Here is a 23,823-nt window from a genome sequence, read left to right as displayed (position 1 = left end):
GAACCGGGGACACACTACCTCCATCAATTGTCTAAATCCCACTGCACTAATGGTGGATACCGGATGCACGTCTAACACCAACATAGCAGTCAAGGCCTCAGTTATACGTTTTGCTTCAGGATGACTGCTGTCGTACTTCATCCTCCTCGCTAAGGACTGTTGGAGGGTCAATTGTTTAGTAAAAGTAGTGGTGTTCCTACTTCCTCTCTGGGATGATGAACGACTCCCAGCAGCAGCAACAGCAGCAGCGGCAGCAGTAGGCGTAGCAATGCAGGATCCTCCAGAGGAATCCCGGATAGGAGAGTCAGTCATGCCAGTGACATGGCCTGCAGGACTACTTCCGATCCTGACTAAGGAGGAAATTGACGAGGAGGGAGTTGACGGTGTGGTTTGCAGGCGCTTGGATACAACAGGACAACGGGATTTAGGTGTCCCTGGACTGCTTACGGTCTTAGCCAAAGTTTCTGAACTTGACAGTAACTTTTTATGAACGCGCTGCAGGTGCCGTATAAGGGAGGATGTTCCTAGGTGGTTGACGTCCCTACCCCTACTTATTTCACCTTTACATATGGTACATATGGCAAGACAGTTGTTGTCCGGATTTGGATAGAAATATTGCCAGACCAAAGAGGTGGAATGTTTGGTCTTCTGCCCAGGCATGACCGTGATGGGCTTTTTCATCCCACGGACAACAACTGTCTCCCCCGGAGCCTGATTTAAACAAACCACATCACCATCAGAATCCTCCTCGCCAACTTCCTCCTCAGCGCCAGCTACACCAGTATCCTCATCCTGTTGTACTTCAACAGTGACATCTTCAATTTGCATATCAGCAAGTGGACTGTGGGTGCTCCTTTCAGCACTTGCAGGGGGCGTGCAAATGGTGGAAAGAGCCACCTCTTCCCGTCCAGTGCTGGGAAGGTCAGGCATCGCAACCACCACCACACTTGGACTCTCCTTGGGGATTTGTGATATCTTCTTAGAAAGCACAGTTCTTCGCTGTGCTTTTGCCAGCTTAACTCTTTTGATTTTTTTAGTGGGAGGAGGGCTTCCATCGTCATGTGAAGCTGAACCACTAGTCATGAACATACTAGGGATCGACCTTAGCCGTTCCTTGCCACTCCGTGTCGTAAATGGCATATTGGCAAGTTTACGTTTCTCTTCAGCTGATTTAAATGTCTTTTTCAAGGTCATTTTCCTGAACTTTGCCATTTGGGATTGTATGTGCCCTCTACTATGACATTGGGCATCGGCCTTGGCAGACGACGTTGATGGCATGTTATCGTCTATGTCATGACTAGTGGCAGCAGCTTCAGGACTAGGAGGAAGTGGTTCTAGATCTTTCTCTATTTTATTTTTATCGGAGAAAGTTTGGTCCTCCATTTATGTTATATCGATTTGATATATACGTGCGGCTAAACACAGAAAATAATTTTTTTTTTGGTTTGGACTGGAGTGTACTTTCGGGGGTTACAGCACCCTTAACGGTCAAGCCAGCCGGCCCTTTACTTATGACACAGACGCACGCTTGGCACTACTTTGTTGATGCACGTGCGGCTACTGCGCACACAATTCACAAACACAGAAAATAATTTTTTTTTTGGTTTGGACTGGAGTGTACTTTCGGGGGTTACAGCACCCTTATCGGTCAAGCCAGCCGGCCCTTTACTTATGACACAGGCGCACGCTTGGCACTACTTTGTTGATGCACGTGCGGCTACTGCGCACACAATTCACAAACACAGAAAATAATTTTTTTTTTGGTTTGGACTGGAGTGTACTTTGGGGGTTACAGCACCCTTTAACGGTCAAGCCAGCCGGCCCTTTACTTATGACACAGGCGCACGCTTGGCACTACTTTGTTGATGCACGTGCTGCTACTGCGCACACAATTCACAAACACAGAAAATAATTTTTTTTTTGGTTTGGACTGGAGTGTACTTTCGGGGGTTACAGCACCCTTAACGGTCAAGCCAGCCGGCCCTTTACTTATGACACAGGCGCACGCTTGGCACTACTTTGTTGATGCACGTGCGGCTACTGCGCACACAATTCACAAACACAGAAAATATTTTTTTTTTTGGTTTGGACTGGAGTGTACTTTCGGGGGTTACAGCACCCTTAACGGTCAAGCCAGCCGGCCCTTTACTTATGACACAGGCGCACGCTTGGCACTACTTTGTTGATGCACGTGCGGCTACTGCGCACACAATTCACAAACACAGAAAATAATTTTTCTTTTGGTTTGGACTGGAGTGTACTTTCGGGGGTTACAGCACCCTTTAACGGTCAAGCCAGCCGGCCCTTTACTTATGACACAGGCGCACGCTTGGCACTACTTTGTTGATGCACGTGCGGCTACTGCGCACACAATTCACAAACACAGAAAATAATTTTTTTTTTGGTTTGGACTGGAGTGTACTTTCGGGGGTTACAGCACCCTTAACGGTCAAGCCAGCCGGCCCTTTACTTATGACACAGGCGCACGCTTGGCACTACTTTGTTGATGCACGTGCGGCTACTGCGCACACAATTCACAAACACAGAAAATAATTTTTTTTTTGGTTTGGACTGGAGTGTACTTTCGGGGGTTACAGCACCCTTTAACGGTCAAGCCAGCCGGCCCTTTACTTATGACACAGGCGCACGCTTGGCACTACTTTGTTGATGCACGTGCGGCTACTGCGCACACAATTCACAAACACAGAAAATAATTTTTTTTTTGGTTTGGACTGGAGTGTACTTTGGGGGCTACAGCACCCTTTAACGGTCAAGCCAGCCGGCCCTTTACTTATGACACAGGCGCACGCTAGGCACTACTTTGTTGATGCACGTGCGGCTACTGCGCACACAATTCACAAACACAGAAAATAATTTTTTTTTTGGTTTGGACTGGAGTGTACTTTCGGGGGTTACAGCACCCTTAACGGTCAAGCCAGCCGGCCCTTTACTTATGACACAGGCGCACGCTTGGCACTACTTTGTTGATGCACGTGCGGCTACTGCGCACACAATTCACAAACACAGAAAATATATTATTTTTTTAGCACTTGGGGGGAGCACCCCTGATGGACAGAGCACCCCCTGGACAACACTACAGCACCCCTTTAGGACTGGGACACTGCACAGGACTTTGGAGTGGACACAGCCCCTATGGAGAACTGACTGCACAACACAGTCCAGCCAGCCCCTATGGACTTTGAAGTAGTGGACACAGCCCCTATTAACAACAGCAGCACAGCACAACACAGCCAGCCCCTATGGACAACAGCAGCACTACACTACACTACACAGCCCTAACTCCCACCCTCCCTCTTCACTGTCCACAGCCGAGTGAGAAAATGGCGCCGACGCGGGTACCTTATATAGGATCCAAAACCCGCGAGACTCGGAAGGCGGGATGATGACGTTTTGCCTCGATTTCAGATCCGAGTCAGGCGGGAAAAGTCGAGCCTGACTCGGATCGGACTCGGATCGGGGGGGCTCGGGGGGGTTCGGATTTCAGAAATCCGAACCCGCTCACCCCTAGATTAAAGACAATAATATTTGGGGGCATATCCAATTAGGCGCAGGGTTTACTGTGCTGGGAATTTTTCTCCGCATGGTAAACCCTTGTGCAACGCGCGGTAACCCATAACTTCTGCGTAACACTTTAACGCAGACTTTTATTTGCAGCTCCCGTGGAAGCCGCTTAGTCTTATCCATTCTCCTACTAAATAGTCGGACGCAATGCAGATGTGCACGGAGTCTTTTACTGCGCATGTATCTTAGTCGCACCGCGCATGCGTCTGAATTGTGTCTGTACAGATTTCAGATGCAGCCACAGGGTAGTACATTGAACATGTGTGTGTTGTTAGGCGGTGACTGGCAGGCAGCTATTCAGATGTACCAAGAAGGTCCGTCTTATGGGTGTGTTACGTTAGAGTTGCGGGTACGTCACTGAAGTGTTTGTGTACCCAGGGCATGATTCAGAGATGGATGCATACCCTGATATTTTTTCAGTTGGCCGATGTTTTAATTGCTGCGCATGCGTGGGAGTCACATGGCGTCTGCGTTCCCATGGACTAACGTTGTTGCTTGCAGTAAGGATTTATTTGTAAAGTGATTGACAGACAGGGACCGTTAGTGGCAACGGGGGAACTGGTGACTCAAACGCAGGCGAGTTGCAATTATTTCCGGGGCCTGTATCAGCCGGCGACTCTGATCCCGTATGCAGTCACAAAGGCTCCGGCAACTCCGTTCCGACAGCCATTCTGAGTAACGCCTGGGGGGCGTCTCAGTACAAATCTAGGCGACTGCGACATTTGAATGTTTTTGCAGAGTCGCGTACAAAGACACAGTCGTGATGCAATTTGCGTTCCATCTCTGAATCAGGCACGCAGATGCTTAATCGTTTCCATTCAGGTCATACTCCGATGAAAAATCTGCAGCTGCTATGGGATTGGTGCAAGTTTCGATGATGCGACTGATGGTATGACTAACGATGCACCAAGCAGTATTTCAGTATCTACCAGCGCTAATAGCGGGTGTCCCAGTCCTTGCACATTCGGACGCTTTGGTGTACACCAGGGAAGGGCTTTGTAGCGGCATTTACATAAAGTCACATGTGACCGTCAAAAGACGCAGACACGGACGTGTCCACTCATATTCAGGCCCAAGATCTGTTGTGACTTGCCTACCTGTGTATGTTCACGTGAACACTAATACTTTTTAAAAAACCTGTAAACAAAATGTGTGTAACATGTTAGTCTATGGTACAGTACACCAGTTTGTATATCTCTGCTGTGTATGTTTTCCAGCAGCAGCCTCTACATTGTTTTCGTTGTCTGTTGTTTTTTTAAATTGTGTGGTTTTTTTTTAGAATTTGATCTGATGGGAAAAAAATAACAAATCGAAAGAAGAAGAAAATAAAGAAAGAAAGCATAAACCAAACCACAAACACAATAATGCTGCCCATCCACTAGGCGATTAAGCCTAGCGATGGAGCGATAATGATGGTCGTTATCGCTCCATCGCTAGGTTTAATCGCCTGCAAATCGGGCAATAAAAGGTTAAAAACGACCAGCGATGCGATCGCCCACTGGTCGTTTTTAACATCAATCATCGCCGGAACATGACGGTCAACCTGACGACTGCCATGTTCGGGGATGATTGATCTGCATACACTGAACATCTGAACGTTCAGTGTATGCAGTTCACCCCGCGGGAGACGACGGCGTCGTAATCGTGCCGTCGTCCCCCGCATCGTTAAATGGATGGGCAGCTTAAGCCTCTATATGTCTTGTCCCTATAATGCACATATGATGCAGTCATTAATATCCTTTTTACACTAGAGTCACGGGCCTGACCCAGTATTTGGAACATGGTTCCAAACCGAGTCGGATCTGGGACAGACCCTTTTTACACTGCGGGCGCCGACACGGTTTATTCCCGGGTCAGCGCCGTTCACACTGCACACGGGTGCAGTGGAACTGTTCTGCTGGCAGTTGAAGATGACATAATCTCCAAGCGCTGGGAAATCCGGAACTCCCCATGCTTTAAAACAGACGACCTGGGTTACTCGTCTACACTAGAAGGTTACATGGCTCGTTCCTGTGTCAAACCCTGCTAGCTACCCAGGTTGGATTGCCAGGTCACACGACCCGGGAATCCAACCCTGGCCCCTTTTTCACCTAGCAGCAACTCGGGTTAACCCGGCAATAACTCGGGTTTTATCTCCAGTGTAAAAGGGGTTTAACTGAGCAGTCAGGTACATGAGAAGGACAGCTATTCCTAATGAACTCAGTATAGGTAATGTGGCACTGATATTAAAAAAAAAAGGAACACAATCAGAACCTGCTATATCTGACATTGGCAATATTTGAACAAATTGTTAGGTTTACTATTCAGAAATATATTCATACTTGTCTATTCTCCAGGAATGTCTGGGAGACTCCTGAGGGACCTATTCATCAACACTAAAATAAGGTTTTTAAGGACATTTTCCTTAATTACTGTTATTTTACTATTCACTAACACACTTAATACAGGAGATATCACTGATATCTCCTGGTTAAGTTCGTCTATTTACACACTATGTATGGGGATGTAGAAAGTAGCCTATTCATCAAATTCTGAAAATTATGTATTTTCGGAATTTGATGGTGTTACTCAGGGCCGCCATCAGGGGGCGACCACCGGGACTGCAGTCCCGGGCCCGGACACTCGGGGGCCCGCCCGCTCCTACCCCAGTAGCGCTAAGACCCCCCTATCCCCCGGCGGACCACAAAGGCAGCCAGGGTCAGACTGGGCTGGGGGCATGCAGGCAGAGGACGCTCCCCGGCCATTCCAATTGTGTTTATAAATACAATTACAGCGGTCGGGCAGCATAATACTGCCTGTCACTGACACTCACCACTACACGCAGCACCCGGCGGACGGCAGCTCTGTTTCGCTGTGCGATGCTAATTGGTTAATGGCTCCAGCCATGCACCAATCACAGTGATAGGATGTATTCATGCACTGATTGGTGGATGGCTGAAACTATCCACCAATCACAGCGCAGGAGGCTCTGTGGTACTGTATTCAGGAATCAGGATCAGGAGCACTATCATGAGACGGCAGGGTCAACCAAAGGCAGCCAGGTGAGGATTAGAATAGATATTTTAATATTTAACAAGAGGTGAGGAGAAAAGTGTGGGGGTTTTAATCAGTGAGTGGGGGCATTGTAGTCTTGGGACATGTTTTTCAATGATGGATGACAAATTGATTATGGGTTTGATGTTTAATAAAGGGAGAGGGACTCTGATTTGGGGTGTGATTTCTCATGATGGAGTATGGGTGTGTGTGTGTATGTATGTATGTATGTATGTATATATATATATATATATATATATAAAACTGAAGGGCGAATATAGAAACCCCTCCCGACAAAATTTGCGCTTGCTACTATACCCCCCCACCACACAATAGCAGTGAGTTACTGACAGGCCCGGCCCAGGGTTGCCCTCCCGCTCCGCCTCCTATCAACACCATGGCCAGACACTCGGGGGGCTTGCTCGCATCTAGTACCACCCGCCTGCCTGCTACTACTATCTCCTTGAAAGTGAGGTGAGTGACAGGCCTAGCCGGGAGTCGGCTCCTACAAGCACGCCACCTACTGCTACCCACCCGCGTGAGTCACTTCTCAACCAGCTGCCCAGAGCCGCCTTCTTGCTCCGCCTCCTACCTACATCGCGGTCGGCCTGTGGAAAAAACCTTTTCATGTTAGCTAGCATGGGCGCCGATGAATGAGAGAGGGGTCGCAGCGTTTTGAGGGGGGCCCTGCCTTTTTTGTCAGTTCCGGGCCCCATAACTTCTGATGGCTGCCCTGGTGTTACTATACGCCAGGTGGCGTACAGCGGGTTACACTTACCTGCTGTCAGCTGGGCAGGTCCTCCTCGGCTCCCTCCGGCGCTCCCTGGTCCCTCTTCCGGCTCCGGCTGCTGCTCTGACACTGTGTTCTCCCGGCAGAACTCAGTAAAGTTTAGAAAAAAAAAGTTTTTTTTTCTACCGAACTGGGTGACACCAACCCTAGTGACGCCACTGCCCCCAGTACACAATGACAGCCCCAGCTAATTTGTAAATAAAGGCTACAGTAAATCAAGACAGCTAAGAGTATATCAAATACAACAGCAAGCACCAAAAATCTGGAAAAAGAACCTAAACTGTAAGAATAGTTAATATAAAAATTGTCCTGATATAAAGTTTACTATCCCTTAATCTATGATTTTTCAGCGCTTTCATGTATACTAACAACAAATCCCGCTTGTTGCCTGGGTGATATAAGTGACTAATACTTGCTTAAAGGTCAGGTTATTTTTATGAATATATCTGCGTGTTTTATTACATTTTCTACTAATATTGTTTTCATGTAATAATGGAATATAGCAATATAGAGATTTTCTTTTTCTTTTTTTGTTACTGTCTATGGCTAGCGAGCTTCATTATGCTGAAGAGGTAAACGATACCAGAGACATTTATTATTACTATCTTTAAACCCACTGGCATTGGCAATATACCATATATATTTTTATTAAATCTCTTTAAAAGACTTTACATGTACAGGAGTTGGGGGATTGTCAAGACAGGCTTTTTTTTTACAGACAAACCACGTATATTATAATAACAAAACAACAACAAAAAATAAGGTCAAAAGTTAAAAACACACAAAAAAAGATTACAATGGTTGTAGCAAATGAGTGCTAAACCACATTACAGAGGTAATAAAGAATAATCTGTCTGTTTCCTGTGCTGGCTTTGTGTTTTTTCTTGTTTGTGGCAATAATTTTAGATAGATCAGGGTATGGGGGGGTATGAAAGGTATGAGGGAGCCTTGCAAGTGAGATCAGGGATTGGGTGGTAGGGTGGATGTGGCAATGAGCTATTGAGGGATCAATCTTTAAGGGAAGACGCACTCATATAGTTAATGGATGTAGTGCTTGCCCTCCACCCCAATCCTACAACTAGGCCCAGTGCGAGACAACATGGGCTGGTTCCAAAGTGGGAACACAAAACATGTGATTCCTTTGCTAAAGAAAGGAATATTGGGCCTCTGATATTGCCAGTTTGATTCTGCTACCAGAGCTATAATAGGGCTACCACCACTGCACCTACCTGGTGAAAGTGGGTGACACGGTTCTCGCTGAAATGCATCATCATAGCCCCCTGGTTTACAATGCCAGAGTCATTGTATAGCAGGAGAAAGGCCGCAATGACCCAATCACCACTTATCCTCACCGCCCACCAGGGGCTGGCTGGCAACTTTTAGCGTGTAGCCAGGGTGCCCGAAAGAACGTGCATACTACGGCGCCCCCCCCCCCAAGTGTTCTAGGGAGGAGGCGGGTCCATATGGGATTAATGTAAGGTAAAAATAAAGATTAGGGGCAGCCCCCTGTCATAGTGCCCATATGCAGTGCCACTCTGTGCCACAGGAGAGGACACCCTCATGCAGGCCTCGAGTAGTGCCCCCAGTAGTGATCCCCCCTATGCAGTGCCCCTTGTGCCCCCAGTAGTAAGCCCCTTATATAGTGCCCCCCGTAGTGGTAACCCTTATGCAGTGCCCCTTAAATAGTGGCCCCAGTTGTAGTCTTCCCCCTATGCAGTACCCCCACTATTGCCCTTAATATAGAGCCCCAGCAGTGGTCCCTCGATGCAGTGCCCCTAGTGTTAGTCCCCTCCCCCCTATGTAGTGCACCTAGTAGTAGTCCCCTCCCCCCTATGCAATGCCCCTAGTAGTAGTCCCCTTGTAGTGCCCCTAGTAGTAGACCCCCCCAGTAGTAGTACCCCCCCTTATAGTGCCCCCAGTAGTAGTAGTCCCCCCCTTGTAGTGCCCCCAGTAGTAGTAGTCCCCCCCTTGTAGTGCCCCCAGTAGTAGTAGTCCCCCCCTTGTAGTGCCCCCAGTAGTAGTCCCCCCTTATAGTGCCCCCAGTAGTAGTAGTCCCCCCCTTGTAGTGCCCCAGTAGTAGTAGTCCCCCCCTTGTAGTGCCCCCAGTAGTAAGCCCCTTATATAGTGCCCCCCGTAGTGGTAACCCTTATGCAGTGCCCCTTAAATAGTGGCCCCAGTTGTAGTCTTCCCCCTATGCAGTACCCCCACTATTGCCCTTTATATAGAGCCCCCAGCAGTGGTCCCTCTATGCAGTGCCCCCAGTGGTAGTCCCCTCCCCCCTTTGTAGTGCCCCTAGTAGTAGTCCCCTCCCCCCTAACCCACTACTCCATGTTCCTTCCTCACAATCCAGCCCATCTGTGTCACCCCTGTTTGTCTGCCCCCTCCCCTTTAGAATGTAAGCTCTCACGAGCAGGGCCATCTTCCTTCATGTGCTTCTCACTCACTTACTCCTACTTTAATTTACAACAGCACCTAACCCTTGGTTGCTGACACCATACTGCTTATTTAAGTGTTATGCAGCAATTTATAAATAGGATATTTGTCCTGCGTTGTTTGTACTGTTAACTGTTTTTCTTGTGTGCTCATTTGTCTATGTACTTGTCTTTTGTGTGCTCACTTGTTTATGTACTTTGTAAGGCGCTGCGGAACCCTTGTGGCACCATATAAATAACGGATAATAATAATAATAAAATGCCCCTAGTAGTAGTCCCCTCCCCTTGTAGTGCCCCTAGTAGTAGTCCCCCCCAGTAGTAGTCCCCCCCTTGTAGTGCCCCCAGTAGTAGTCCCCCCTTGTGGTGCCCCCAGTAGTAGTAGTCCCCCCCCTTGTAGTGCCCCCAGTAGTAGTAGTCCCCCCCCTGTAGTGCCCCCAGTAGTAGTAGTCCCACCCCCTGTAGTGCCCCCAGTAGTAGTAGTCCCACCCCTTGTAGTGCCCCCAGTAGTAGTCCCCCCTTGTAGTGCCCCAGTAGTAGTAGTCCCCCCCGTTGTAGTGCCCCCAGTAGTAGTAGTCCCCCCCTTGTAGTGCCCCCCCTTGTAGCGCCCCCAGTAGTGGTCTCCTCCTTATAGTGCCAGACCCCCCGCAGTAGACACACATAATATAAAAAAAACCAAAAACATTTACCTGACACCCGCTCCTGGTCCCGCCGCCGAGATCAGCTCCTCCGTCCGCCGCTTTGCACTATGGGAGTGACGCGTCATGGGAGTAACGCGTCACTCCCATTACCCACTGCGGGAGCCGGAAGATGTCCAGCTCTGTCAGTGGGAGCAGCAGCCGACTAGAGTCTGTCTGACTCTTATCAGCTGCTAAAGCAAACACACAGCTGCCGGCTCCGGCGGCTGTGTGTTTGTGCTGCGTAGCGCTGACCGAACTCCGTCCGGTCAGCGCTACACACGCGGTGCAGTCTGTGTCACAGTGACACAGACTGCCCGCGGCCCGCATGACGCTGCGGCCCGGGGGGCACATGGCACCCTGCCCCCCGGCCCAGCCCCCCACTGCCGCCCACCGTTGCAGCCTCCACGCTTCCTGCAGCACCGAGCTGGCTGCCCCCTGCTGCCGGTTCATATTACCTTGCAGGATGAAGGCAGCTGGCTCGTGTTACCTTGTAGGATGCAGGCAGCCGGCTCATGTTACCTTGCAGGATCAGGAGAAGAACTATGGGAGACAGCTCTGACGGGGCACCTCCTCCATTGGCCACAATATATTCACCCTACTTAGGGCTGTAACTATGTACTGTGAGTGTACCATCATGGCCACCCAATACATGGCACCCCTTCCCGGCACCTGAGAAGCCATCATATACTAGTAGAGAGCTCCATGTCAGACCATCAGCTGCTGCTTTCATCTATCTATAGCCTGTCTGCATGCGAATTGCTATATTACAGTGTCAGCAGCTGTGACGGGGGGGAAGGGGGGCACCAAATTATAACTTTCCTCTGGGCGTCTGGGATGAACTGACGCCACTGTGCAGGATGCAGGCAGCCGGCTCATGTTACCTTGCAGGATGCAGGCAGCCGGCTCATGTTACCTTGCAGGATGCAGGCAGCCGGCTCATGTTACCATGCAGGATGCAGGCAGCCGGCTCATGTTACCTTGCAGGATGCAGGCAGCCGGCTCATGTTACCTTGCAGGATGCAGGCAGCCGGCTCATGTTACCATGCAGGATGCAGGCAGCCGGCTCATGTTACCTTGCAGGATGCAGGCAGCCGGCTCATGTTACCATGCAGGATGCAGGCAGCCGGCTCATGTTACCTTGCAGGATGCAGGCAGCCGGCTCATGTTACCTTGCAGGATGCAGGCAGCCGGCTCATGTTACCTTGCAGGATGCAGGCAGCCTGCTCATGTTACCTTGCAGGATGCAGGCAGTGCTGTGCACTGCTCATCCAGCAAACTGTATTATATTCTTTTTTGGCACAGTGACTGTTTCGAAATATAAATGTATACAGACTAATATAAAGCCTATGTACATGTCAATCAGTTTAGGCAGTTTTGACAGGCTGGAGATGGACTTACAGCAGGCGGTCACCGTAAAGCGGGGACAGAGACTGGGCGGAATTTCAAGATCCTGCAGGGACTTATGGGAAAGTTTCCGTCTGTCCCTGCAGTTTTAGGGGAAGTTAATGTATTTTCTTCATATAATGCCATTCTGAGATGACGTTATATAAAGTAAAGATTTTTCGAGTAATTTAACGCTTTTTGATTTGCTGAATAGGAAAAAGTGTTAAAGAACTGTAGAGATCAATGGCTGATCCCTACAGTGCAGTACGCTGAGATATGGGAATTAATGGAGAAGATAATTGCGTTATCTTCTCCATTATCCCATTATTGAATAGGGGACTTACATAAAAAATGCAAAAATTATAGTTTCCGCATTTTAGTATGTAAAAAAAAATCATTGCTGAATAGACCCCTTTGTAGGTTTTATCTTACATGTTTATTTTTTTACTACAAAACTTCTTCGGGCTGTTATGTCTCTTACCATACTAGCTATTATTTCTCTTACTATACTAGCTATTATATCTCTTACCATACTAGCTATTATATCTCTTACCATACTAGGTTTTATATCTCTTACCATACTAGCTCCTTATCCCACTTGCGGTATAGAGAAATTGTTTTATTTACAGATGTGTCATCGTACATCCTTGCCAATATCGCTACAAAAGTGCTACTGTACGCTATGGCGCACACTGCGATCGCACCATGCAATCCTATGGAGTCGTGGGTGGGAAAGCAGTGCGCGTATCCGCTTGCGGGCGCATGCCTCGTGCCAAGTCACGCAAGCGGCGTGACTTGTCGTGTACGCAGCAAAGATGCAAGAGGATATACTAGTACTTTAAGTTATACTACTATAATTTGCAAATTATCGTGTACACTACATTGCCAGGAAACAGGAATTTTTTTATTATTTATAAACTACTGCTTATATATAGAGGAACTTTTAGCTACGTATCCCTAACCGTAACCTACAGTATTTCTGTTCATAAATTGTTTCATCATTTCCTCTATTGGAGGTTGATACATTTAGGTGGTGTGTCTTTTTGAAGCATAAATTGGCTTTTTATTATATATATATATTATGTATTCATTTTGTGTAATAAAATATTCTTTGTTTTTATTTTACATTATATAAGCGCCCCCATTGCTATGACATGTTTACAAGTCTAGCATCTTTTTTCTAAACTACTGGAATGCCTGCAAAGTCTGTCTCTCTCAAGTGATGTTTATTATGGGAAGAGCGGTCACCACATTAGTAGAGTCAGGTGAAACAGTAGAGAATTGCATTAATAAACCATGGAACAAATGACACTAATTACATTGCAGTCTCCACTGCATTTTCACTGACTACGTTTAATAGGATAATTTTTAAAGTTCACCGTTTTGCCAAATTTTTTAACTCTGCGCAGCAAGTCTAACAGGTTCTTCATTTGCTACAGTCAGTGAAACCTGTGATGCATTGGGGAGGAATGTGTCAATAGGAAACAGACAGCTATCAGCTCTATCAACAATCCTGCTAACCAGTGTGTTCTATATGGCTGAAATCCGGCTCTTGTACAGAACACCTGTCTGCTCCATCCCTCCACACCCAGTATTTAGTATGTGGCAGGCCTAGGTATAGAGATCAATCTCTCCTAGTCTAGTCTACTGCATAAGGTGGAGCCTGTAGCTCTCCTCCTACAAGACCATTTTGATAAGAGCTCTGCCATCTGGTCATTTCACACAAGCTTTTGAGCTTTTATTTTTTAAGACCCAGGAAAAGCAGGGATAAAATCACCCACATCCTGCTTTTAATTAAGACTTAATTAAGGCACCAGGGATAATCCATTCCTCAAGGAGCTATGGATGTTGAGAAAGGGGCTTCCTGAGTGACTTGTCTGCCCAGCCTCCTCCCTTCTGTGCTGCTCACTGTCTGTGCTACACTAACAGGCTGCAAACACACACAATGGCTAAACAATATGATGTTTTATTCAGATTACTTCTCATTGGGGATTCTGGGGTTGGAAAAACATGTTTGCTGTGCAGATTCACAGACAATGAATTTCATCCTTCACATATCTCAACAATAGGTAAGATTCTTCTTTTTATTTTCTTTATTTGCATTTATTTATTTCAGAGATAGGCGTTGTGAAGGGGGATAGCAGTGCTCCGTGTGCTTTGCAATGCTGTCAGTGTGGTAGAAAACATGCATTTATTCTGTTATGTACTACTGTGTCTTTGTTAATACAGCCTATAGTTATGTGTGGCTCTAATTTGCACAGACGGGGCAGCTCCTTTATTCGCGATGCCATTGGCAAAATGTCTAGCAGACTCCTGCATTATATGTAACTGTATATTTCATAGGGATTTATATATTTATTTGAAAAAATTATATAGTGTTAGGATAATTGTTGCTCTTTACAATTGGATTACATATGTCCACATTTGTCTAAAAAAATAAATGTTCTCTTGAAACTGTAGATCTGATTACAATGATAAAAAGTGCACGGATTGCATTGCTCAGTGGAACTATGTTTGTGTTTTTATATCCGTGTTTATGTCAACAGGCTATTACATTGTATTTATTTTTTACTGTCATGCCCCCCCCTTTCAACATTTAAATGTATTCTGTTTTGTTGTTAAACTTGTGCTTAGCAAGAATGCTCTAGAACACATTGCTTGTATTATTATACTGTATTTACCGCCATGTAGAGTAATTAAGAGATTTTAGGATCAATTTGTTATGCTATTGTACATCAGAGACGTTCTGATGGTCAATCCCTACTTTGCTTGGCATTCCTTCTCAAATGACATCACACAGTGTAACCCTAGTCGTACACCCGCACAGACATGGCAAGAAAGGAAGACCGAAACCAGTTTTGCAACCCAGATTCTTTAGTTTAGTGTTATTAAATACAAAAAATGTTTTGCTTCCTTGTGAACCACCTGTAAAGAATGGGTTTGCAAATTAATGTCGACATGTGTGGAAGGTTGCTAGGCTCACTGGACAGACCGCTGTACCATCATAAGAAGGGACGTCCGCAAATAATGCTTTGTGTCCTTTGCTTCTGCGTATCTTTACATAACTTAATGGGTTGGGTACGGGATCCCGGCAATCAGAATCCCGACTGGGTTACAATGCCGACACCTACCAGTAAGTAGACTAACCCTACCCCTAAACCTAACCCTCCCACCCCTCAGCCTAAACCTAATCCCCCCCCCACACACACAGCATAACCCACCTCATAACCCCAATACTGTCGAGATGCTGGCGCCGAGATTCTGTCTGGATTCTGGCGCTGGCATTCTGAGCTCTGCCACTGTGAGCGCTGGGATCATAACTGCATTCCCACTTAACTTACATTTATTTTTCTTTTGTCTAGTAAAGTGCTTAACTGCATAAACCAGCAATGCATGTGTAGACTGTGGTTCTATCAGACCTGCTTACTTAAAATGTACCCACCATGCATCTCGGGGACAACTTATTATATGCGATGATAGAGAGGGTTAAATTAACACATCATGTTACAGCAAAAAAACAGTGTGGTTTGGGGAAAATTTAGATTTCATAGGACAAGGACCGAAATGTCCAGCATATAAAGTTCATCCCCCTTGCCCACCAAATCAGATTTGCAGTGATTTGGTGGGCATGTAGAACAGATGCATGAAGGGCCCACCAAGGAAATTAGTGTAATGCTGGGTACACACTAGACGATATGTCGTCCAAATGGTGGATTGGACAATATATCTGGTACACCGGCTAGTGTGTACCCGCTATGTCGCTGACAATGCGTGCTCCCGCGCATCATCAGCAACATCGCCCCTCGGACCTGCCCGCAGTGAGTGATCTCGACAGTGGGGGCCACGTGTACACACTTGCCGATACCAGGTCCCGTAGCTAATGAGGTCGGTACACACTAGACATCGTCTAGTGTGTACCGGCCTTTAGGGTCTTGTGTAATATGGCATTAGGCACCCGCTAAGCATCAGTTTGCTGCTCAAGAGGGCATGACCAGCCCTCGCAATCAGGAACCAAAGTCAAATTTTAGAAGCCAGTTTGTCATCAATGAGTTTTCCCCTGGCCTGCCGCCTGACCATGCCCCACTGCCTGATGGGCCTTCCCCTTACTTTAGGGGGGCAGGACTGACCTTGTGTGTGTGCAGCCGCATCAGTCTGCCATCTAAGCCAGACTGATAGGCGACAGGATTCCCCTATGAGGGCCGATGATTACTGCCTCTAAGTCACAGACAGCTATCTATGAATTGGAGGCAGCTCACGGCCAGTGTAACTGGCACTGCCAGAGCCTACCTGACCAAATGCCGAACTGAGGAAAACACGGGAGACAAGCCCCATTTCGCATAAAGAGCAGAGGCAGCTGTGTTCCTGCCTCCACCAAGGTACATCCGCCAAGTTCTCAGTACCGCACAGGACTGTGTGCTTGTACCCTTGTTAACCACTGGCTCTCCATCACCCATTGCCTTTCCGTCACCCTCTACCTTTTCCTATCATCCTCTGCTGTGGCGCATATTATGAACTTGGGGTGTGGCGGAGGAGGGGGGCCCAAAGCACATTTTTTGCACCTTGGCCCACCACTAACAAGTTCTGCCACAGAAGTAATGCGGTCACTATGTTGACAGTGGCGAAAGCACATTGCTGGCAGCATTATGCCGACGCATGTAATTCTACTTAAAGCATTTGTACTGTCGGCATTATAACTTCACTTGTGATGCCATCTGAAGTCTGTGAAGGCTCTCCGCAAATTACCACAGCCTTTCCTTTGGTCTGAGCTCATGGCTCTGTCGGAGAGCCTATGTAATGTTCCAGAAATGCAGCTCGCAGCATGACATCGCAATGCAGTTGAGCAAGTCCCTCCTTTTGCCCGGGGTGCCCGGCCCACTACATACACTACTGCTTGTGAACTGCCCACTTCATTTACAATTGCAGTCCCCTTTGGTGGTCCTGATTAATTGATTAGAAGTATGTTCTTACAGTGGTGACTGAAATCAACTCAGTGATGCAAAATATTTTTGCAAAGTGTCGTCGGTGACTGTAAGCAGGGTCTGCAGTGGGGCTTATTAGCAAATTTTATTTATTTTAACAAGAAACCCATGGACATTTAGGTTGGGCTGTTTTTATTTCTTTTTTTCTTTTATCAAACTTGCTGTAAGAGTCTCTTTAAAATAGTTTCATAGTTCCACCAGTTTCATGTTGAGGGAGAAAAATTAAAATAAAAACCTCTTCTCACTCACTCATAATGACTCTGTAAGTGTATGGCCCATAAGCACTGCAATCTACATTATACCATGCTATCTTTGGCAGTGGATGTGACATGAGTTTGCTTTTCCGCCATAGAATGAAATTTGCACTAAAGAATCCCTTTGTGTCAAGACTTAGATCACCAGGTTTCAGTTTTTAGTCGTCATGGCGATTATTGCCCAGCTATGAATTACAGTGAACTATAGTTGGTGTCTACATTTTTTTTTTCACACTGATTAAATAAACTGTGCTTAATATTACCATAGACTTTAGATGCATGTTTACTCCACAATAATTCTATATTCAGTATGTATAAATCAATTACAATAAAACAATCTAGTTAAATGTCCTTGCAGTGATCACTGCAGCCACTAAAAGCTGACAAGCTGCGAAATGTAGTTCCACCCAGAGATGTATCTATAAATTTGAGGACTTTCAAGGGGTGTAGTAGGTATTACCACCGGCCGCATGGTAAGTATCGCTAACCTAATTCTACCCCCTAACCCTAACCTCCCCCCCAAGTGCCTAAACCTAACCCCCGCTTCCCCACTGCCTAAAACTTAGTCCCCCTGTGGGGGTGACTAACACTAACCTCCCCCCGGGGGTGCCTAACCCTAACCCCCCCCCCCCCCTTCCCCTAGCCTAAGCTTAACCCTCCCGGGGGGGTGCCTAACACTGTCCCCCCGGGAGCCCTAAACCTAAATCTCCCCCTCCCCCCACCCGCGCCTGCTTGCACCGGCTTACCTTCGTTCGGTATGCCGGGCGTCTGTCTTCCGGCGTATGGTTAACGAGTTTTCGACACCTGTCATTACTACCACGCCAGGATTAGAGTCTGGAAGCTGGCGGTCGGCATTTAGACAGTCTGCTTCCAGACTACATCCCCTTTCAAGGTTTCTAGGGAGAGACACCCGTGTGATATGCACAGTATTGAACTCCTGACCTGCTTGTGATGGATATGCTGGTATCTGTCATATCTGGTAGTCTTTTTCTGGGCCTTTCCCTTATGCCGGACATACACTATACAATTATCGGGGCGATCCGCCCGATATCGTCGGATCACCCCGATAAGTGTAGTGTGTATATGGCCGACCGATGCTAAAATATCGATCGGTCGGGCATGCTGGATTGCCCAGCCTGCCTGTCCGATGCAATATTTTGTAAGTTAAATGTCGGTCGCAATGGGTAGTGGATGCACAGGCGCTGCAGACTGACTGACTGACCTTTCCCCTGTTCCTTCAAAGGAAAGGAACAGGGAAATGTCTTCTCCAAAGGGTAGGAGCGCATATATCGGGCCAATACACTGGGATCTCAGTGTATGCTCGCGATATATGCAGGTTGTCAGCCTGCCAGATAAAATGACTGTCAGACCGACAGACATTTTATCTGGCAATGTATACCCAGCATTACCAATCAGCTGCCAGACATCACAACTGGGCAGGCATTTAAATTAAATGCCCATCCAGTTGTGATATCAGTGTCGGCAGTACCTGCAGCCAGTGTATGGGCGGTTGGCTGTCACCCGTACACACAGCCAGACGTACTGATATATCTGGAAGATATATTGGCATCGGCTGTGCCGTGGGGCCAGCCTGATATGTCTGTGAATTACGTCATTCACAGACATATCGGGTGTACACATGAGCCGATCCGCTACTGCTATATGGTTCATCATTCGAACAAACTTCATACCTACAGGTGTGTACCCAGCTTAACCAGAGTATTTATATAGTGTAAAAAGAAACCCAAGAAAATGTTTTAAAAAATAAAATAAATAAGTTTGAAACCTCATACAATAAACTAAAGGTGCCCACACACGGTACGATATTATAAACAATATCGCTGTTTTCGACCGATTGGAACGACAAATCGTTTAAAAAGTGTCCTGTGTAGGCACGATAACGTTGCTGGTGCGCGCTCCCGCTGGTCATTGGTTGTGGTCTGTGATCTTTTGAACATGCAGAAAGATCACAATCTGTCTTTTCACGATTTGTTGTCACTTTTCCTGGCCACTCTACTCCACCATTTTGTGCCAGCCGATGGGGAGACACAAGATGCATCGTGAGGCTATTTGCTGCCAAACGATATATCGTAATGATTTGCAGACATTAATGACCCATCTATATCATTTGATCGTTTGTACAATCGTTCCATGTGTATGCACGGTATGCAATCGGGAAGCCGACTGCCTAAATACCGGCAGCCGGCTTCCCGACTGTCATATCCCGGCAAGGGTGAAATGCCGGACGTCTAGATGTCCGCGGGGGGGAGGGTTAGGTTTAGGGCTCCCGGGGGGGGGGGGACTTAGGGTTAGGCACCACCCCGGGAGGGTTAGGGTTAGGCTAGGGGGAGGGTTAGGGTTAGGCAGCCCTCGGGGGACTTAGGTTTAGGCAGCAGGGAAGGGGGTGGTTAGGGTTAGGCACTTAGAGGGGGGATTGGGGTTAGGCACTTGGGGGGGAGGTTAGGGTTAGGCACCCCTAAGGAGGGTTAGGGAGGTTAGGTTAGACAATACTTGCCTATCCACAATCGGGATTTCCAGCGCTGTCGGGCTTCCGCTGCCGGGATCTCTGCTGATGTCGGGCTGCTGCTGCCGGGAATCGAACAGCCGGCCGCATACCACTTCCGTATGCACAATATCGTTTATCCGGGAGTGTTGCGGAGTTCAAGGGATATCGTTAACGAGATCGTATCGTTACCTACATCGTTCCGTGTGTAGGCACCGACAGGTTGGAATTTGCCACAACATCAGTGTTATGACCATTGTCATCACATGCGCCGATGTCCATTGCCACATGTGCGAGCGGCAGGGCCAGATTAAGGTCAGTGGGGGCCCCTGGGCAACAAACATGTTGGGGCCCCTATTAAATATGGACGAAATGGGGTATGCGCAATGGGGACCGTATCACTCCTAAGCGGTACATTGACAAACAGCGATAAGCTAAGCTTAGCGCTGTTTGTTAAATATGGAAAGAGGACATTTAGTGAGTGACATAACCCCTTTAGCACTGTCTCCCCAGAGAAATTAAACTTCAAGAAAAAAACCACAGGAAAAAATCACACATACAGGCACCCACGTGAAATATTACTCTCCGGTTGCACAATCTTATCCACATTACTCCACAAATAGTGCCCCTGATTCACATTACACCACATAGTACTAGTGCCCCTTATTCATGTTATGATACACAGTAGTGCCCCTTTTACACGATGCCCCCCGTAGTGCCCCTTTTACACGATGCCCCCCGTAGTGCCCCTTTTACACGATGCCCCCCCGTAGTGCCCCTTTTACACGATGCCCCCCGTAGTAATGTCCCTAGTTGTAGTGCCCCTTATGCAGTGCCCCCAGTAGTGGTAGTGTCCATTATGCAGTGCCCCAGTAGTGACAGTGCCCACGGTGGTAGTGCTTCTTTTGCAGAGCTCACAGTAGTGTTGCCCTTTATGCAATGCCCCCATTAGTCGTGCCCCCAGTAGTGGTAGTGCCCATTATGCAGTGCCCCCAGTAGTGGTAGTGCCCATTATGCAGTGCCCCCAGTAGTGACAGTGCCCACAACGGTAGCGCTCCTTGTGCATAGCCCACAGTATTGGTGCACTTTATGTAGTGCACACAGTAGTTGTGCCCCCAATAGTAATGCCCCAGTAGTAATGGCCCCTGTAGTAGTGCCACTTGCATAAATGCCCCCACTAGTAATGCCCCCAGTAGTGGTGCCCCTATAATGAAGCCGCTCGCACACAAAAAAAGAGAGTGCGCTCCGGCTGCCATTGTGGGGGGAGAGCTGGGCGCCCGCTGGCAACAAAATCTCAGCGGGTGCCCGGCAAATAGAGGCTCCCTGCGTCGTCGGGGTTAGGTGGGCCGGCGGAGGTGGAACTGGTTCCGTCTCCAGTTCCAGCCCATTTTAACCCTGGTCGATGTTAGCCCAGTGCGCATGCACACGATGGAGGCTGCTCCGTCGTGCGCATGCGCGAGACCCGGTTAGCGACGGGCAAGCCGTCGCTATGGGTCTCGTTACAAAGGGGGCGTGCTGTCGATGGTGAGTGACAGCACGCCCCCTTTGGTGGGCGTGCCGGGGGCATGGCTGCCCAGACGGAGGAGTTCCCGTGGGACATCACAAGTGATGTCAGTGGGAGTGTTCTCGGCTCTGATAGAGCCGAAAGCACTCCAGGGCTTGCGGCAACGAGATCCTACCACAAGGGTCTCGTCGCAAGTCCGATGGTTGCGATGGTCTTGACCATCGCGACCATCTTTTGGCCGCTCGCTACAGCTGTGGGTGGTCACCCACAGCTATGCGAGCGGCCAGGAGGCCGCTCTAAAAAATAGAAGGAGGGCACTGATTCAGAGCGAGCACTCTGAAAGAGCGTCCGGCTCTGAATCAGGCCCAGAGTTAGCTGCAGGGGCCATTCTCCAGAATTCAAAGGTAAATCCGACCACCTAGCAGCCCCCTTAGTAACCTTTTGGGGTTGCTTCTGCTGTCGGAAAGGGAGGGACCACAGCAGATATAGGCACATGAGTGTGGTTTTTTTGCGGTATATCCTGCAAATATTTGGCAAATAGGGCCCAAAGTATTGTTGGGATCCACAAGTCCCTGTAAGACAAGGCATGCTGTCTCTTGTGGAACTGCAAGTGCCAGCATGCCAGTGGCTGACAGAGCAGCCTGAAGCTTGTGGAGCTGCAAGCAGTAGCAGCCATGGCCATCTGGAACATGTAGTACCATAATAGTAGCAAGTATATAAATTAAAATGCTCCCCAAAAGTCCTATTTTACAACTTTATTAATCTCTAAAATCCAAATTCCTTCTTTGGGCCTGGTTCAGAGATGTACACGTGGTTGCATCATTGTGGCCCCACCCTCGCTACACAGTGCAGAGATTTCCGGCATTATGAAGCAAGGGGCTACGTTGACACGATTCAGCGCTAATCGGGTCATCGACTTCCTGCTGCGGGGGGGTGTGTCTGAAGCACAGGCGGCCAACCGGGAGACTAGGCCACTTTTCCGGGTGGCTGGAAGAGCCGCACTATTTTTGGGAGCCAACCGACCGTTCCGGGAGGGTAGGCAAGTATGAATTAAGTGGTACAAAGTTTTTGAGGGATGGAGAATTGCACATTCCAGGCCTACGTAAACCCAATTTTGCATACAACTTCGATGTTTAAAGACGCAGCAGTAATGCTAAAAGCGTACAAGTCTGAATCAGGCCCTCCATTGCTAGCTGGAAAATAATACTTTTCAAGAGCATTCTCCGGTTTTTAAGATTTGCTCCTGATAATGTCCCTATTTATCAGGAGCAATTTTCCCTTTTTCTGCATGTTGGATCATGATGTAATACAAATATATGCTTGGTTCTCTATGGGGCTGATTCTGTGTTAGGAGCAAAACTAAAAAGTAACTTTGCACATGGATAAACAATGTTGTAATGCAAGGGGTGCAAATACTTTATTGTTTTTGCTTGAAAGGCAAATACTGGCTATTTTTGCATGTACTGTAGCCCACATATGCTGGACGGCTTTATTTTTACACTGCAATTTAGATTTGAGTTTGGACACACCCCTCCCAAATCTAAATCTCTCTGCACATTTTACATCTGCCCCACCTGCAGTGCAGAATGGTTTTACCAAATTACAAAGTTATTTTTTTTTTGTCTTTTTTGCATTACTCCAAACTCAGCATCAATCCCTTTGCCTCATGCTTTAAAATGTATTTCTACAGATGCAGAAAACAATTGGTACAATAGGTGGCGCCAATGGGTGAGGACAGCAGAAATAAATAAAAAATTCACCAATAATAATTAGAAATATTTAGGGATAAAATGAGAACAGTGCTTCCCACAGTGGTAAAGTTATTCCTAGTGTTGAGAAAATGTTAGGTCTAGAAGTGTGTTTCAAGGTTTTCTTTATGCTTGGTACGTACTGGCAGATATATTGATCAGCCAGTATATCGTGTGCCCATCAGTCAGTGTGTACCAGCGATATGTCACACATCACGTCGGCTGTGCTGCACAGCCAATGGCCAGGGCCGTTTCTAGGGACGAGCGACCCGTGCAATCGCACGGGGTGCTCCGCCCTCAATGCAAAATATGCCAGGTCCGACTCCTGCATCAGCGCTGACGCTGTGACAGCCTGCCTCCCTCCTCAACGAGTCGGGCTGCTACAGTAACTTTGCGCGCATGGCGCGCATCCAATAGCCGCCTTCCCTCCTCTTCTCCTGGGTGTCACATGACAGGAAGGGGGTCGGCACACACAGCCGCACTGAAGAAGAGTCTGTCCGGACGCCGGCTGAGAGTGACCTCCGCTCTGACTGTCCTGCTGTTGGCTGCCCTCGACTCCTCACTCTCCTTCTGGTCTCACTGACTGGTTGGCGGCGGCTGCGCCCGCACTCCGGGCTGGGCGGCGCTGACTGGGCATGGGATGGAAGCGCGGTAAGCGCACAGTCAGCAGCTTCACCACACCAGGTTCCAACGTCCAGTTCCAGGTAACTGAACTGCACCTCTACGGGGGGGAGGGGAGTGCGTGCAGCGTGTAAATGTTGCTGTCAGCTGTGTGGGGTGCAGGCTGCCTGCAGCAGCATGTTGGGGCCTGGGGAGGGGTGCGCAGCATGTGCTATGTCAGGGGGGGTGCAGTGCAGCAACTGCGGTGTGTACACGAAGAGAGGCGGGATGTACCGCATAACGGATGCGATGTTAGTACAATCCCGCCCATAGTATGT

The 23,823-nt window shown here is 48.0% G+C and overlaps 1 protein-coding gene across 1 annotated transcript in view; it reads left to right on the top strand.

Moving 5' to 3' along the window:
* Nucleotides 1-13,540: 13,540 nt before the first annotated feature.
* Nucleotides 13,541-23,823, top strand: part of RAB15 (RAB15, member RAS oncogene family) — a 62,302-nt gene continuing 52,019 nt past the window's right edge. Inside the window, exon 1 of the mRNA XM_088471299.1 lies at nucleotides 13,541-13,966. Coding sequence (XP_088327425.1) covers nucleotides 13,843-13,966 — 124 coding nt within the window. The 5' untranslated portion in view covers nucleotides 13,541-13,842. The remainder of the gene's footprint in view (nucleotides 13,967-23,823) is intronic.

Source organism: Taudactylus pleione, unplaced genomic scaffold (assembly GCF_031769625.1).
Source record: "Taudactylus pleione unplaced genomic scaffold, aTauple2 ptg000113l, whole genome shotgun sequence".
In the NCBI taxonomy this organism is placed as follows: domain Eukaryota; kingdom Metazoa; phylum Chordata; class Amphibia; order Anura; family Myobatrachidae; genus Taudactylus; species Taudactylus pleione.
The sequence above is the reverse complement of the archived record's forward strand: the minus strand, read 5'-3'. Positions and strand labels throughout refer to the sequence as shown.